At 44.4% G+C, this 16,937-nt stretch overlaps 1 protein-coding gene across 1 annotated transcript in view; it reads left to right on the top strand.

Annotated features, from left to right (window-relative positions):
- Positions 1-2,329, top strand: part of E2F2 (E2F transcription factor 2) — a 50,475-nt gene extending 48,146 nt beyond the window's left edge. The window contains exon 7 of the mRNA XM_060691498.2: positions 1,904-2,329. Within this exon, the coding sequence (XP_060547481.1) occupies positions 1,904-2,151 (248 nt within the window). The 3' untranslated portion in view covers positions 2,152-2,329. The remainder of the gene's footprint in view (positions 1-1,903) is intronic.
- The last annotated feature ends 14,608 nt before the right edge of the window (positions 2,330-16,937 follow it).

Here is a 16,937-nt window from a genome sequence, read left to right on the forward strand (position 1 = left end):
AGCTTCCTGAGGAGACTTGCTGTTCATTAATGGAACCAAGTAACCTTGGTGGCTCTCCACCCTACCCCCCCTTGGTGGTGGGCTGGAAGACCCAAATGTTGAAGGGTGCTGCAGTGACAAGCTTCCTGCACTCTCAGATAACCCTCAGTGACCTCCGAAGTCCTTTAGCACAAGGATTCTGTGATTAGGAGAAGTTCCAATCAGCCCAACGTCTGTCGTAGACTTTGCGTAGCCCACTAAGAAGCTGTAACCAGTCTTCTGCCCATCACTAATCATTGGAAATATCTAAAAGTAATCCCCGTCGTAGGACACAGTCACCAAAGTCTGTCATGGCCATATCTTGCATCTGGTTGTGGAAGCTCATGAGACCAGGTTATTCTTAGGAAAAGGATGAGGGCTATGGTAATCTCTCTGGTCTTTTATAACTCAGATCAGAATAGAATAGAATAGAATAGAATAGAATAGAATAGAATAGAATAGAATAGAATAGAATAGAATAGAATAGAATAGAATAGAATAGAATAGAATTCATTATTGGCCAAGTGTGATTGGACACACAAGGAATTTGTCTTGGTGCATACGCTCTCAGTGTACATAAAAGAAAAGATACATTCATCAAGAATCATAAAGTACAACACTTAATGATAGTCATAAGGTACAAATAAGCAATCAAATCATACCAGGAAACAATATAAATCTAAGGATACAGCAACAAGTTACAGTCATAAGTGGGAGGAAATGGGTGATAGGAACGATGAGAAGACTAATAGTACTAGTAATGCAGCCTTAGTGAGTAGTTTGACAGTGTTGAGGGAATTATTTGTTTACCAGAGTGATGATGTTCAGGAAAAAACTGTTCTTGTGTCTAGTTGTCTGGTGTGCTCTATAGCATCGTTTTGAGGGTAGGAGTTGAAACAATTTATGTCCAGGATGTGAGGGGTCTAGATATTTTCACAGTCCTCTTTTTGACTCGTGCAGTATACAAGTTCTCAATGGAAGGCAGGTTGGTAGCCATTGTTTTTTCTGCAGTTCTAACTATCCTCTGAAGTCTGTGTCTGCCTTGTTGTGTTGCAGTTGCAGCTCTAGTCCAAGTGGTTGCTTCTGCTCCCACTGCCTGCTCTTTCCTTTTCTGGGCCCCAAAGGGGGAGGGAATGGGGTGGGGCAGAGTGGGAACCCACTTTCTCATGTGGCCCCTGCTCATTTGAAGAAGGTGGGCAAAACGGTGTCCACATTAAGGATGCAGGTGGATCCTAGTAACTCCTGGAGTTCAACGGTTGGGTTCCATCTTGGGACCTCACTTAGAAGATTTCCAATATTCACGGGGCTGCCACAGAGAAGGAGGTGGGGTCAACTTTTCTCCAAAGTACCTGAAGGCAGGACAAGAAGCATGGATGGAACCTAATCAAGGAGAGAAGCAACCTAGAACTTTCCTGACAGAAGAATTAATCAGTGGAACGATTTACCTTCAGACATTGTGGGTGCTCCAACCCTGGAGGCTTTTTAAGAAGAGATTCGACAACCATTTGTCTGAAATAGTATAGGGTTTCCTGCTTGAGCAGAGGGTTGGACTAGAAGACCTCCAAGGTCCCTTCCAACTCTGTTATTCTGTTTCTTGGTGCCCAGGGGTGCTGGCTCTTAGAATAGAATCATAACTTTATTGTCACTTTGAATGAACACTAATCAGCATACATTAAAATGAAATTTCGTTGCATACAGGTCTCAAAGGGTCACCACCTCCAATATACACTATATGAACATGACAAAATAAATACAAAATTAAATAAACAAATTGACACGATAAAATAAATAAATACACACACACACACATACATAGAAAATCTTGGCCCTGCCATCTTTGCTGCGATGCTCACATTATGCCTTGACTTCCCTCTTGTTTCCCCAGTGGAATTGGTGAAGACGGAGGTGCCGGACTGCCTGATGGAAGGGGAGGATGGTCTCCTAGAACCCCCTCAGCACCTCCTGCAGCAGACAGAGGACCAGCTCCCTTCTACAGCCTATGGCGACCCAGGCCCTTTTGTCAGTTTTTCCCCTCCCCTCGATCAAGAGGATTATCTATGGGGACTGGAAGAGGGCGAGGGTGTAAGTGACTTGTTTGATGCCTATGACTTGGCGGATTTGCTGAAAAATTGAACCCAGAGTTTCCCCGGCCCTTCCCACGGTGCTACCAATCACCTGCCCTGCGCGCACACAGAGACCCAGATTCCGAAGCTTTTGGCTTTCTCAGCAGCGTCTTTTTTGCATTTTGGGGAAGCCTCAGCGTTTTTTCTCCTTAATAGCATTTCGTTTTTTAAAGAAGGGCTGAGGGTCAGATTTTGGACTCTTGTTTTCCCTCTTTCTTCCATCAGGCCCCATGAAAATTGCACACACCATTGCCAACGCCTTGGAGAACCCAGGAAGTCTTAATTCAGTTGTATATTTTCTTGGTGGAGCCCCACACATTTCAAGGGGCATAAGGCCTCCCTCTAAGGCACCGCTCAGCCCCTGAGAAAGACCCACAAATCTGTCCTTCGTAAGTGTGCCAATGTGACTTCTCCAGGGGTAGCATGCCAGAGAAGCCCCAAATCCGTTATTTTCCTTCTGGACCCCTGACCCCCAACTCAGGCATCCCAGATATACTGTATTTTTCAGACTATAAAACACACTTTTTTGTCTCCCAAAAGGGGATGAAAATCTCTGTGCGTCTTAATAGACCAAATATTGCTGAAGCCCCGCCCATCCGCCAGCTGTTTTTTGGCCTCCGCACAGCCCGTTTTCAGGCTTTTTTTTTTGGCCCATTTTTGAGTCTCTTTTCTGCCTGTTTTCGAGAGGTTTTTTTTCAGCCTGTTTTTTTGGGGGGGGGGTTAGTCTATTTTTGAGGCCTTTTTTGGCCTGTTTTTGAGGCTTTTTTCACCTGTTTTTTCAGACAAAATGGGTCAGAAAAAGCCTCCAAAACGGGCAAAAAAAAAAGGCTGGAAAAGGGCCGAAAATGGGACATGCAGAGGCCAAAAACTTTTTTGTTGTTGTTTTCCCTCTTCTAAATTTAAGTGCATCTTATAGTCCGAAAAATATGGTAGTTAGGTAGTTGTCCAAAAGTAAATCTCCTGGAACAGGAATTGATTTGCAGGATTCCTGACCAGGAACAGGAAGTTGAAAATGGCTGTCTTCTTGGTATGAGCTTCCCAATAAATAATACAATCCATCTTTCGGGGCTGGGGGGAGTGAACGAGGGGGTAGGCCAGCTTCTCCTGATGCCAGGGTTCTCCTCCTCCTAAGTGAGCCTGGATCAACCAGACATGTCTCTGAGGCTACTCAATGCAAGATGAACTTGGGTAGGTTCTTCCATATTTTAGCACCCTAGCTGAACTTTGGAAAATCTCAGCATGCCCTGGTTTGAAGCTAACTTCACATGCCTTGCAAATAAATGCTTCTAATTCCATCTCGGAGGCAGTACGGCATCCTCCACGTGTTTGAGGCTTTCTCATCAGCCCAGCTGGTGAGGGGGAGTGGGAGTTGTCCAATAAGAAAGAAAAAGAAAAGATTAACCACCTTGCTTGGTTCCACCTCAAGCGATGGATAAAACCAAGAGGGCGTTGGATTTCTTTTCTGCTAAAAGCTGAGGTCTAAGAAGGCAGCCACGTTCTTTCCCAAGATGCAGCTTAAAAGGATGTTTTTAAATCCATGCAAACACACTTTCCCCTTTCCCCAGACAGGTTTGGTCTTTTGAGTTGGCTGTGTTAATATTCCTATTTGGACCATTTCTGATTGCCCAACTTTCATTCTTTGTTGGGTCCAAGTGTTCAACTCCTAGTCATGCCAACTGATGTGGCGATTCTCCAAGATCTGGATCTCAGTGGATCCGAGGCTTTTCAGCGGTCCCTTAAGTCTTGACCGTAGCCTTAATTCTGAAGAGTGTGTTTTTCGGTCAAAGAAATGGTGACCCGTCAGCCATTTTATGTATTCTAATAAGTAGAATAATGTAGCCTCTGACTCACACTATATAAAGCAGATGCGATGTTACAGGGGAACATTATACTCAGTGGTGGGATTCAAATAATTTAACAACCGGTTCTCTGCCCTAATGACCGGCTGGGTGGACGTGGCCATGATGGGTGTGGCCAAGGGGCGTGATAGGCAGCAGTCCTTATCCCCCCTGGGAGCAAAAATGGGCCATGGGGGGGGCACATCACCACCCCACATCGTTTTGGGCCTAGTAGGCCTCCCTGCAGCCTCCTGGGAGCGAAAACGGGGCTCGTGGGGACTCCGGGGAGGGAGGGACCAGCCAGTAGTTTAACAACTGGTTCATTCAAACCGGCTGAATCCCACCACTGATTATATGAGCGGTGGAGTTGCACATTATTCGCCTGCAATCTGAACATTTCCAGACTCATAAATCCTTTGCTTCTGAGGCCGACCCTGGCATCTCAGCAATACTTGCTTATTTTTGTCAGAACAGAGCTTCCCTGTATCGGTGACATCGGATTTGACCGCAACAGATCACTTTCTATCAGATAACCAGAATTGGTTGTCTACCAAAGCACATGGATTATTCAAGAGCTCAGGCAAGCTGAGTTTCCCTGCTGTAAGGTCACATACCTGCAGCTCAATAAAACTGCAGCGCGTTTCCTTTTAGGTTTGCTGCTGCTGCTGCTGGATGGAAAGAGCTACCTATTTCAAAATTAGTTCATTTCTATGAACTAATGAAACGGCTCTCGACCTGTATTTTATTTCTCTTCCAAAAAAAGGAAGAGATTTTAAAGGTTACACATCTCTTCCTTAAGAAGGATGGTGGAAGGGAGGGGAAAAAAATCAACAGGCAGAGAAGTCTTTTCCAGTAATTGTCTCATAATTGTCATTTCTAGCTGTCTTAGTGACACAAGTCCATCTGTAGTAAATGCATCCTTTCTCAGGGAACTAGAATGTCACTTGGGTTGTTTTCTGATCCAAGATCACTGAGGTTTGGAGGGGACACTCCTGTCCAGGAGTATCCGCTCTCATCAACATGTAGAGTAGGAGTGTCTAACCTTGGCAGTTTTTAAGACCTGTGGACTTCAACTCCCAAAATTCCCCAGCCAGCCATGCTGGCTGAGGTATTCTGGGAGTTGAAGTCTTCAAGTTGCCAAGGTTGGACACCTTTGACGTAGAGGAAGACCAGATGCTAAATAGACAACAAGATGACCTGGATCCAGGGATCCTCCTGTGGTTTAAAGTCTGGAGCTTTACTGATCCTTAAGCCACCAACCATGCACAGTTTGGATCCACCCTTGATTATTATTTTTTTCCTTTCTTCACAACTTATGTGACTGAATTCCTTGAACAAATTCAGCCTAGATTTAAAGGGGCCCTTGGTTTGCCTTAACCACATCATCAAGTAGAGCTGGCTTATTGCCACGTTGGGACCCTATATCTGGGCTGTATCTGTTCAGGAAGTCATAACCTAACGCAGAGGATATTTAGATTCCAGGATGAGATGTCAGCCTAGCCTTTTTTTGACATGCTTGTTTCTTCTGCACGCAAAGGTTTATAGTTGGGCTGCTCAAAATATTAATTCCTTTGCTTGCGGTCTCTCAATTGGAACTAGTAGTGATTAACCAGAGGCCTGAATGTGTGTTTGTGCATGTACAGGGTGGGTGAATGTGGGAATGCAAGAGAAAGAAATTCAAAAGATTGCATTATCTGGAAAGTGAATATCAGGTTCTGTATAGTGTTTTGGGGCACCTGTTTTATGGGGAGGGGGGGGATCCTCAGTCTATATGCTTTTCCCTTAGCTGATCTCTTAAAATCTGAATTATACCCTGTATTCCAAATTAGTTTTGCACTCTGCTCGTGCAAAACGTAGTGATTTTATTTTTATTTTGGTTGCAAGGAAATGGGTCCACGTTCACGACGTCGGTGACTGTAGTTCACAGAAAGCTTCTCACTGCCTTATTTTTTAGAGCCCCCCGTTAAACCCAGTGTAGTTTTTCTGGCTACGGCCACCCTCAGTTTTGTTGCTCGAGCAGGAAACGAGGGAGCGGAAGGCGCCAAATTTGGACGCATCGTGGAAAGGTGTCCCCAGCTTTGCCCCAGGTGGCTATAGCAATGCTGGCCAGGCTGAAGATTGCATTAGAATTGCACACAGTTATACCTCTTGACACAGATGCCTTGCACAACCCAAGAGTAAGCCTTAGCACACTTCCTTGTCCAGATGCTATTCCTTGGTTCACAACCTGTCCCCCCCCCCCTAGGTCTACGGCAACTCGCCATGGCCAACTCGCTGCGGGACAAGAGTTACACTAATATCGAAGAAACACTGGCATAGAATCATTAAAGAAAGGATGCCAAAGAAGGGACAAAATGAAATGTGAATGACAAAAAATGAAACATTTATTAAATTGAATTGTTCAGAGTTGTCCTGTGGCGAGTTGGCTACGTTGTGTTAGGTGTGGTGAGCTATCCGTGGCGAGTTGTCCCATTCCGTGCCACCCCTGCTTAAAAAGAGAAGTGGCTGTTTGGATAGGGGAGCAGTTCAGGGGTGAAATGCTACTGGTTTGCTCCGGTTCGGGCAAACCGGTAGAGATTAAAACTACCTGTTCAGTTGAACTGGTAGTTTAAAAGGCTAGTGGTTTGACTGAACTGGTAGTTTAAAAAGGCTACCGATTCTTCCAAACCGTCGGTATTTCCAACGATCAGCTGTGCTGCGCGGTTTAGCTTTGCTAGAAAGCAGGAAATCCTGCTTTCTAGCAAAGCTAAATCGCGCAGCACAGCTGATCCCCCCCCCCCTCACTGCTCTACTTACCTTCCCAGGCCTCCCTTTGGTGCGCACAGCGCACATTTGGTGTGCCTGCGTGATGCAGCACACGCACATGCACAGCCAGTGAACCAGTAACAAACTGGTTCAGATTTCACCACTGGAGCAGTTCCATTGCTAGTTGCTGGTCCCTGCTTACGGTTATTGGCTTCGTGTAGCTCATCTTCATTAAACCCTGGGCTCACATGCACAGTGTTGGAAGTGTGTGTGTTGGGGGGGAGGGGGAGGCGGTGCCGGGGTTCCCTTCTTTGAACAAAGGGCTATGTGTTTTTTTACTATTTGATAAGCTTTTGGAAGACACATGTCTTTATGGATTTCTTCCTCAATGAAATTATTTGTATGTGAGATTTAAAAAGAGCAATGAATTTGAAGAACCGTTCTACAACCCCGGAAGTTTGCAGAACGCTGTTTTTTTGGAGCTAGGCTTATAGAATAATTAGTTCATCATGTCGCCGTTTGGTTAGCAGAGGTTTTTGTTTTTTTTTTGGTGTTTTCTCACACCAGGTTTTAATAGGGGTTGAGCATATGCTTAATGAATTGCAGCTCAGCTCCAGTCTTAATTCTAACGCGCAGGAGGGATTCCTTGTGCAAGCCACCTTTTAAAATTCTTACCAATACCTTTGGCCCAGCGACCCTCGCTGGGTTTTGTCTTAAAAATTGTAAAAGTTGTATATAATAGTTGCACTGTATTTATAACAGGAACCATCTTTGACGCTTGTTGGGCCACGTGTGAGTTTTATTTGCTTTGTTTGAAAACCAGAGTATTTAAAAAAAAAAAATGTGTTCTAAGGCTTTTTGTGATGTTTGCCTTGGCCTTGTGGATGGAGATGTGTATGACTTAAAACAAAAAAAATAACCTTGAGGCACTTGATGACGTGTTTTATTATTATTTTTCTTTTGTGAGCAGCAATGACAAGAAGAAGGAAATAAAACGTTTGAACCAAAGTGGGACTCATTTTCAGCTCCTTTATGTGTGGCTCCTTTTTTTGCTTTTTTTAAAATTTTAACTACAGGACGTGCTAGGCTGACATCCTTTCGTTTAGTGACCATTCAAAGTTATAAAGTTAGCATTGGAAAAAAGCGACTTACGACCGTTTTTCACACTTACAACCGTTGCGGCATTTCCCATGATCAAAATTCAGACCACTTGGCAACAGACTTCGATGTATGATGATCGCAGGATCCCATCTGATTCCCCTTTTGCGACCTTCTGACAAACAATATAAATAGGGAAAGCCAGATTCATTTAACCACATGATTTTCAAAGCTTTTTTTTTTTTCTGCAACCTCTTGGCCGAAGAGGTGGTAAAAAAAAATGCTTTGAAAAGTTTAAAAAAAAAATTGGCCACACCCACCCAGTCACATTACCCTGCCCCCCCCCCACCAAGCCACGCCCACAGAACCGGTAGTAACAAAATTTACAGCCCTCCACAAAAATATTTAAACGCATGTGCAGCCAGTCCCCGCTATTTCCTTTGTTAGGGTTAGGAAGATAGAGCTGGAAATCAGGTAAGATGGCAAGAGGAGCCCCGTCTTGCTCCTTGCGCCCCAAAATAATAAGACCTCCCCGAAAATAAGGCCAAGCACTTATTTCGGGGTTCAAAAAATATAAGACGGTCTTATTTTCCGGAAAACACAGTATACATGGAAAATAGGCGAAAGGACTAATAGGTATGTTTGTTATAACAGTAACAGTTGGAAGGGACCTTGGAGGTCATCTAGTCCAACCTCTTGCTCATGCAGGAGACCTGTACTAGGGATTCGAACCGCCGCCCTTTCTGATCAACAAGCTCAGTGTCTTAGCCACTGAGCCACCTAGTCAGGCATATATAATAATGTATATTCTCTAGAGGTAAAGCAATCTGGTGTTTGGATATAGTGCTTCCAGTCAAGGAAAATAAATTATTCCTGCAAAACAAATTGCTATGTTTTCTTTTTAGTCTGTCCTCTATTGCTATAGTTCTAACTATTTCTATTGTTCTGGATTGCTATAATTTCATCTTCAGTGAGCTAATGGAGAGATTTATCTTCCACCCACTATTTTTCCCGGAAAAACTTGGATTTCCCTGAAATGCTATCTTTGGGGCCTGTTTACTTATTTAAATAGATTTCTTTGTTTGATCTTGACATTCCTTTGGCAAGTTGATTTATGTATTCATATTTTGCTCTTATCTTTCCTACTCATCGTTAACTCAAACGAAGGAGATGGAGGGTAGCAAAGCCATTGACCTTACTAATCTTTTATGTATATTAATTAATGTCTCCCACATTTGCTTTAACAATTGAGGCAACTAGTAAATTTATTAACCGTAATAGTCTCCCTGTTAAATAAAATCTTTTGGAAAAATTTAGGGATACATTAATATGACCTGCCATTACAAATAGTCCTTAATTTATGTCTGGTTCTTTAGTGACTGTTCAAAGTTACAATGGACCCCACAAAAGATACTTAATGACCCGATTTTGAAGTTACAACAGCCACACACCGTGAGTCACACAATCACATTTGGGGAATTTGACAACATGGTTTGCCTTTATGGCCATTGCAGCATCCTGTGGTCACGTGATCGCAATGTTCAATGTTTTTATCACATTTCAGGCATTTATTTCTGGTTTCCAGCCAAAAGAAATTTGCTCATTTGGGTATAATAGATTCTCTTAAACTTAAAAGAAAATGTGATAAGTCCAGGTCTAGTCACACAAACCAGTTTAACATCTAGCATAAAGACAAGTCTAATTCCAGGCTTAATTATGGTCGTAAGTCGAGGACTAATAGGAATGCGGTGGCTCAGTGGCTAAGACGCTGAGCTTGTCGATCAAAAGATCGGCAGTTCAGCAGTTCGAATCCCTAGTGCCGCATAACGGGGTGAACTCCCGTTCCTTGTCCCAGGTTCTGCCAACCTAGCAGTCCGAAAGCAAGTAAAAAATGCAAGTAGAAAAATAGGGACCACCTTTGGTGGAAAGGTAACAGCGTTCTGTGCACCTTTGGCGTTGAGTCATGCCGGCCACATGACCACGGAGACGTCTTTGGACAGCGCTGGCTCTTCGGCTTTGAAATGGAGATCAGCACCGCCCCCTAGAGTCGGGAACGACTAGCACATATGTGCGAGGGGAACCTTTACCTTTATCTTAACCATAGGATGCTGCAAACGTCCATAAATATGGACCAGTTGCTGAGCACACCAAAATGTAATCACCTGACCTGGGGGTGATTGGTGGGGGCGATGATAATGCCCGAACTTCGAATCCAAGTGATAAGTAGCCTGGGGAGGTTTGTTGTAACTTCCAAGTCACTAAGTAACCTGTTGTTAAGTCGAGGACTTCTTGTAAAGTAGAAGAGCTACATACAGGTCAGAATTCAGGATTAGTTTGTAAAGTTTGGGTATTTCAACCTGGATTACATATGTCAAAATCCAGCATTCTCATTGTATCAGACGTTTTGGCCGGGCTGGGAATGGGAAGGATTAAAAACCTAGAATCATCCAAAGAAATAGGCCACTGTGTCTCAGTTCAGCACTGAAATCCCAAATACAGCATCTCCAACCAATGTTTTCTCCAATTTCTTTGGACACATTCACTGAAAAGGAACCCACAATCTCTCCAGATCACTATTTCCACTGCCAAAGTGCTCTGGCTGTTCACGTTTTTTTCCAACTTTTTATTGGAATTTGCTTTTGTTAACTTAAACCCATTATTCAGCCTCCTGCCTCCTGGGATGATAGGAAACAGATCTTCACTTTTGTTTTGAGAGATCTGCTAGACTTCAACGTTTAGCAAAACTGTCTTTGTAGCAGCTCTAAAATGCTTCCTCCTTTAGCCTCTTCCTCTCTGATCAAATTTTGCTAATTTGACTGCTGTATGCAGGTAGTCCTCGACTTAAAGGTAAAGGTTCCCCTCGCACATATGTGCTTGTCGTTCCCAACTCTAGGGGGCGGTGCTCATCTCCATTTCAAAGCCGAAGAGCCAGCGCTGTCCGAAGACATCTCCGTGGTCATATGGCCGGCATGACTAAACTCCAAAGGTGCACGGAACGCTGTTACCTTCCCACCAAAGGTGGTCCCTATTTTTCTACTTGCATTTTTTACGTGCTTTCGAACTGCTAGGTTGGCAGAAGCTGGGACAAGTAACGGGAGCTCACTCCATTACGCAGCACTAGGGATTCGAACCGATGAACTGCCGACCTTTCGATCGACAAGCTCAGCATCTGAGCCACCGCATCTCTTAACCTATGGAAAAGTCCGTCCACTTCAGATACTGGATTCAGTTAATGACCATGGCACCTGCTTTACAACTGCTGTGTCCACTTAACGACTTTCAGACTCACTTAACCGATACAAAAAAAGATCAGAAAATTGAGTGCAGTCAACGTGGTGACCTTAACAACTGGCGTGACCGAGGACTATAATTCTGGGCACAAATTACAACAGTACATTGAGAACTACTTGTATTGTGGTGGTTATTAGGCTTAAGTTAGTTGACCCAAAGACCAATTGGCTTTCTTATGAGCCAGTGGCCACATCTGGCCATCCTGGTTGTGGATGCTCTTAGAAAATGCATACCGTAGGAGGAGTTACCTGTGAAAAATCGACAGACAGTCACTTATTAGGAAACAAGCACGTTTGTAGCCCACATCTGGCTTTGTTTCCTAGGCAGTAAGTAAACAAATTTGGGAACACAGCCCTCATTATTTAAATTTCTTAAGAATGCCCGCAGGGCCAACAGGGAGTCCCAAAACATTCTGGTTGATAAAAGAAAATAAAAGATGAAGACAGAGACAGGTCCCTTTGCTTAGCCAAGTGGTCAGCAACCTGCGGCTCTGGAGCCGCATGTGGCTCTTTAACCCCTCTGCTGCGGCTTCCCGACACTCAAAATATGCATCACAACCGCCAATGTGCGACACCCGCCGGCACGCAATTTATTGAGCTTTTCAACCTCCGGTAGGCCAACCATGGATAAATCCAAGAAAAGAAAAGTTTCAGAAGAAAACAACGTTTAATTCAACTACATAGGCTAGTTTTGTGGTCGCTCAAGAAATAGTCAGGCACGGGAAGGGTTTTGTGGCTCCCGGTGTTTTCTTTTCTGGGAGAAATGGGTCCAAGTGGCTCTTTGAGAGTTTAAGGTTGCAGATCCCTGGCTTAGCCACATGTCAGCTTCTTGTTGCAGCCTATGGAATCCGGGATGTCAATCCATATGAAAGTGAGTTTTTTTGTTTTTTTTTAAATGCAGTTTTGATAGGACGCTTCTTGGCTTTCTTAGTGGAGTTGGATAGGGAAGGCTCCAATCTCTTATGCTTGCTGAATCCCTTGTTTTTCTTTCTGCCAAACAATGTTTTTATTTGATTGGCAAAGGCAGAATAAAAATATTAACTATAATGTTTGTTTATTTGTGAAAATTTATATGGCTGCCTAATTCACTTGGTGACTGGGTGGCTTGAGCTACATACAAAACAACCATCACAACCACCAAAAAACCCACTCAGGACCCCCCTCCAACTCCACCCCAGCGATGAGAATCAAATGAGTCATTTGATGGCCTCTATCCCACCCTGGGGACCCCAGGCTCATTAGCAAAAACCTTGTCTTCAGGGTGCTTGCAAAAGAGTGTCCAACTGGGAGTTGACATCCATATATCTACATGTTGCACAGTACAACTTTGAAAAACATTGAATTAATCCATTCCATTTGTAGAATGCTGGATTTTGAAGTTTGATTACATTTATTTAGGGGTTTCGTTAAACCAAATTCAGGCATGTAAATCCTCTACATTTAGAGAACATCCCCTTCTCTCCTCTCCCCTCCTCCCTCCCCTCTCTCCTTCCACTTTTCCCCACTCCTTCCTTCCTTCCTCTTCCTTCCTTCCCCTTCCTTCCTTCCTTCCTTTCCTTCCTTCCTTCCTTCCCCCCTTCCTTCCTTCCTCTTCCTTCCTTCCTCTTCCTTCCTTCCCCTTCCTTCCTTCCTTCCCTCCTTCCTTTTTCTAGACTTTCCCGTTTTTGATTGTAGCAGAATTGTATGATGAATTTTGGAATGGATGGGGGGCTAAGTAGTCCTATAATTACCGTAAATTCATCTTGAGTGCCTTCCCGGAATTTAGGCTTTCCCCGCTTCGTTTCCCCAACTGCTATCTCATTCATCTGCAAAAAATTAGTGAGTTTAGATAAAGTGTTTTTCCTGGAAACTAGCAGCAGCAAAGGAGAGAAACTGTGAGGATTATGTTCTGTTAACCGTGCCAGAAGATGAAAGGGTTGAGATCTGCTCTTTCTCTTCCTCACCCACCACAGACTGAAGAGATGAGGAAAAACTCTGGCTGTGATCTGATCCCACCAAGAAGCCTTCCCCTCCCCCCACCCACCAAAGGCCAGAGTTGGGAATGAGAAATTAGGAGAGCCTCCCAGAATTTGGAATGGGTAACAATGCCCAGTAAGAGTCTTACTTACCGTGAGCCATGGTGGTGCAGTGGTTAGAGTGCAGTCCTGCAGGCTACTTCTGCTGACTGTTGAGATGGCAGTTCAAATCTCACCAGGCTCAAGGTTGACTCAGCCTTCCATCCTTCCGAGGTGGGTAAAACGAGATGTCGAGCCTCAGCTGGGACTCGCCATCACTGGGGGCCTGGGGAAGTCGGAGCGTCAGTAATGCCCACCTGGATGCCTGGGACGATGGGGGAAGCTCTGCGCAACAGCCGGCCGGGTCCAGCATTAAGCGGCACGCAGCCCTGACGAGATCGGTGCAGCTTCCCGAATCTGAGTTGCCGGCGCTGACCTATCACGCTATGGGAGCGCCAACAACGTTGACCAGCGGGATTGTCAAAACCGCCGAACAGCTGATGGAGGGGGTTGGGGACTGCGTACCGGATGGTGGTTTAAGAGCCGGGGAGGGAATAAATAGCGCTGCACGGCGGTTGCGTGCAGCGCTAACTTAAACCCCGTGATCCAGCTTGTTCTGTTCTTCTTGCTGTGCTGCTGCTTAGACCTTGATTAAACTATTGCAAATCGACATTGTTTCCTGGTTCTTTTTGATGGCCATGGACTGGATGAGAGACAGAGCCGAGACGAGGACCCAGAATTGTTGCGAGCCATAGGCTGACTCTGTAAACTGCTTAGAGAGCGCTGCAATGCACTACGAAGCGGTATATAACTCTAAGTGCTATTGCTACAGCCAATCCTAAGGAGGCCACTGGAATCCACTGATGATCGACAAAGCTGAGGAAGGGAGAGAAGGAAGGAAGGAAGGAAGGAAGGAAGGGAGGGAAGGAAGGAAGGAAGGAAGGAAGGAAGGAAGGAAGGAAGGAAGGAAGGAAGGAAAAATCTGAATCTAGACAAAACATCAGTGAACATTTGGGCTAATCTGGAATAAGACTTGCTGGGAGAAAAATAGCTGGGTGGAAGAATGAGTTGGGTGCTGTTTGACCTTGCCTTCCCTGCATTTATTTATTTAGCGTATGGTTGGTCACACACACACACACACACACACACACACTTCCCTGCAAGGTTGTTGTGATAAGGAAAAGGGAAAAAATATGACCCATACTGACCCGGGAGGAAAAAAAAAGTGGACCAGAGGAATGCTGTTGATATAATTTACTAGGGCTTCGGTAAGGCATTTGACAAAGTAGACCATAACCTACTACTAGATAAAGTAGAAAAATGTGGATTAGACAGCATCACCACCAGATGGATTTGTAACTGGCTGACAAACCACACTCAATGTGTAGTCCTCAATTGAACTGCATCTACATGGAGGGAGGTATGCAGTGGGGTACCTCAAGGCTCTGTTTTAAGCCCTTTAGGCCTTACTCACCTTCTCTCCTACTCCTATCCCCTACCCTTCCTCCCTCTCCTTTTCCCTTTCTTCCATTCCTCTCCCTCCCTCCCTCTCTTGCAGGTGTTGATGTTGAACTGCAGCCATGTCAAACCAGTCTTTGCTCACAAAGCAACAACGATTGCAACAGTGCCGTGTCACCGTCCCATTGCAAAACGAGGGCAGGGCCTACAAGGGACTGGGGAGGAAAATGACATGACGGATGAGCTGACAGGAAATCTCAGGACGGTTGAGTGCAGAACAAAGCAGGAGCGGAAGCAGTTCTTGCTCCAAAGGGCCACACAATTGTGTCGGTTGCATCCCTGCACACAATCCACAGATAGAGGTAGTCCTCGACTTACAACTGTTCATTAAGGGACCATTCAAAGTTACGACAGCCTTCAAAAAAGTGACTTGTGACCCTTTTTCAGAGTTACGACCATTGCAGCATCTCCCTTCGATCACGTGATCAAAATTAGGATGCTTGGATAACCAGTTCATACTTACGACCGTTGCTGTGTCCTCAAGGTCATGTGATCCCCTATTGCGACCTTTTGACCAGCAAAATCAGCTGAAGAGGTTGTAGAAAAAATGCTTTTAAAAGGCTCTGACGATCCCAGCTGAGTTGCCTGATCGTCATAGGCTTTTTTTTCTTTTAAAAGCATTGTTTTTTTAATTTTAAAAGGAAAAAAAGCCTCTGACGATCAGGCAACTCAGCTGGGATTGTCAGAGCCTTTTAAAAACATTTTTTCTCTTCGGCCGAAGAGGTTGTAGAAAAAATGCTTTTAAAAGTAAAAAAAAAAAAGTTGGCCACGCCCACCCAGTCACATTACCCCCTCACCAAGCCACGCCCACAGAACCGGTAGTAACAAATTTTACATTTCACCACTGATACAGACGTCTCCTTCTTGTTGCAACCCTCCATCCGGGAACCTTTCCTGGAATGATCCCAGGAAGCTGGGCACAATGACACCAGAGCAAAGAAGTTGACGGGAATTTTGGTCAGATGGACGGAGTAGAATGTCAAAAACAATTCTCGGTCCATGGAGGAAACCACATCTGAACTCCCATCGCTGGGGGATGCTTTCGTTAGGGTTAACCAAAACAGACGGAAGCATTTTGAGTTTTCCAGATGGTTTCAACATGCAAGGGTGGGGAGCAGGGGAAAAGCGAAGAATTCTTAAATCTGGCTGCTTCACTCCGCAGTTCAGAGCCGGTCCTGGGATGGTGGCTGTGGGCCAAATGAAAGGATCCGTGCAGAATTGCTCCCAGCCCAAAGTCTCGGCAGGAAATGACAATGCAAAGCAGCATGGATCTGGGAATTTCCAAAATAGAAATAGGGTGAACTTGCTTAAGATGACTCCACGGAGATGCTTCCATCCTTTCACGGTCCTACTTGACCAGCCACAGGTCCCAGGAATAGATCTGAACAAGAAACCCTTCACCCCAAAACCTTTATAAATTCGACGATTGCAGGGGTGTCAAACTGGATTTCTATTTTTTTTTAATAATATTTATTAAATTTCCAAAGATTAAAATACACAGTACAAAAAGAAACATAATAACCAAAAAAGCAAGAAATCACACACACACACACAAATAAACAACCAAAAACAAACATATCAAAATTTCAATACTAATAACAACTTTTCTGCATCAGTATCTCTAACCTATTTAACCTCTTTACACAAATTCTACTTCTAAATATCTCTATCTTAAACTTGCATCTTTATTTAAATTATCTTGATTTCTATTTACTATTCAATCTCATAACAAAAACATCACTTAAATTTTATGTTTACTCTCCAGCCAGGAATACCATTTATTCCATATTAAATAGTACTCGGTGTCCTCCCTCTCCTTCATTTCCATAGATAATCTGTCCATCTCTGCACATTCGTATATTTTTTTAATTATGATTTGGTCTGGAGGAATGTCTGGTTGTTTCCAATTTTGTGCTATCACAATTCTACTTGCTGTTAGTATGTGTAATATGATATACCTTTCTGAATTTTCCCTTCCAGAATACCCAGGAGAAACATTTCCGAATTTCTTTCTATCTTCTGCCCTGTTATTTCATCCAGCCATTTTTTAATCTTGTCACAAAATTTCCTAATCTTAGGACAGGTCCACCACATGTGGTAGAATGTCCCTTGTTTGTGTCCACACCTCCAACAGTTCGGCGAGGATTTCTTCGAGGGCCTGATCAGCATTGTAGTTGTCCTCCATGGGCCGGCTGAGAGGGGGGGGAGACAGGACGGGCAGCCTCCTGCAACACTTCGCCAACCAAAACAGGGCGCGAGGGGCTCTGCAAGGCCCCCTGCACTCCATTTTTGGCCTGGACGATCTTCTGCAGT

This window comes from Pantherophis guttatus, chromosome 10 (genome assembly GCF_059756535.1).
Source record: "Pantherophis guttatus breed Tessera chromosome 10, ASM5975653v1, whole genome shotgun sequence".
NCBI lineage: Eukaryota > Metazoa > Chordata > Lepidosauria > Squamata > Colubridae > Pantherophis > Pantherophis guttatus.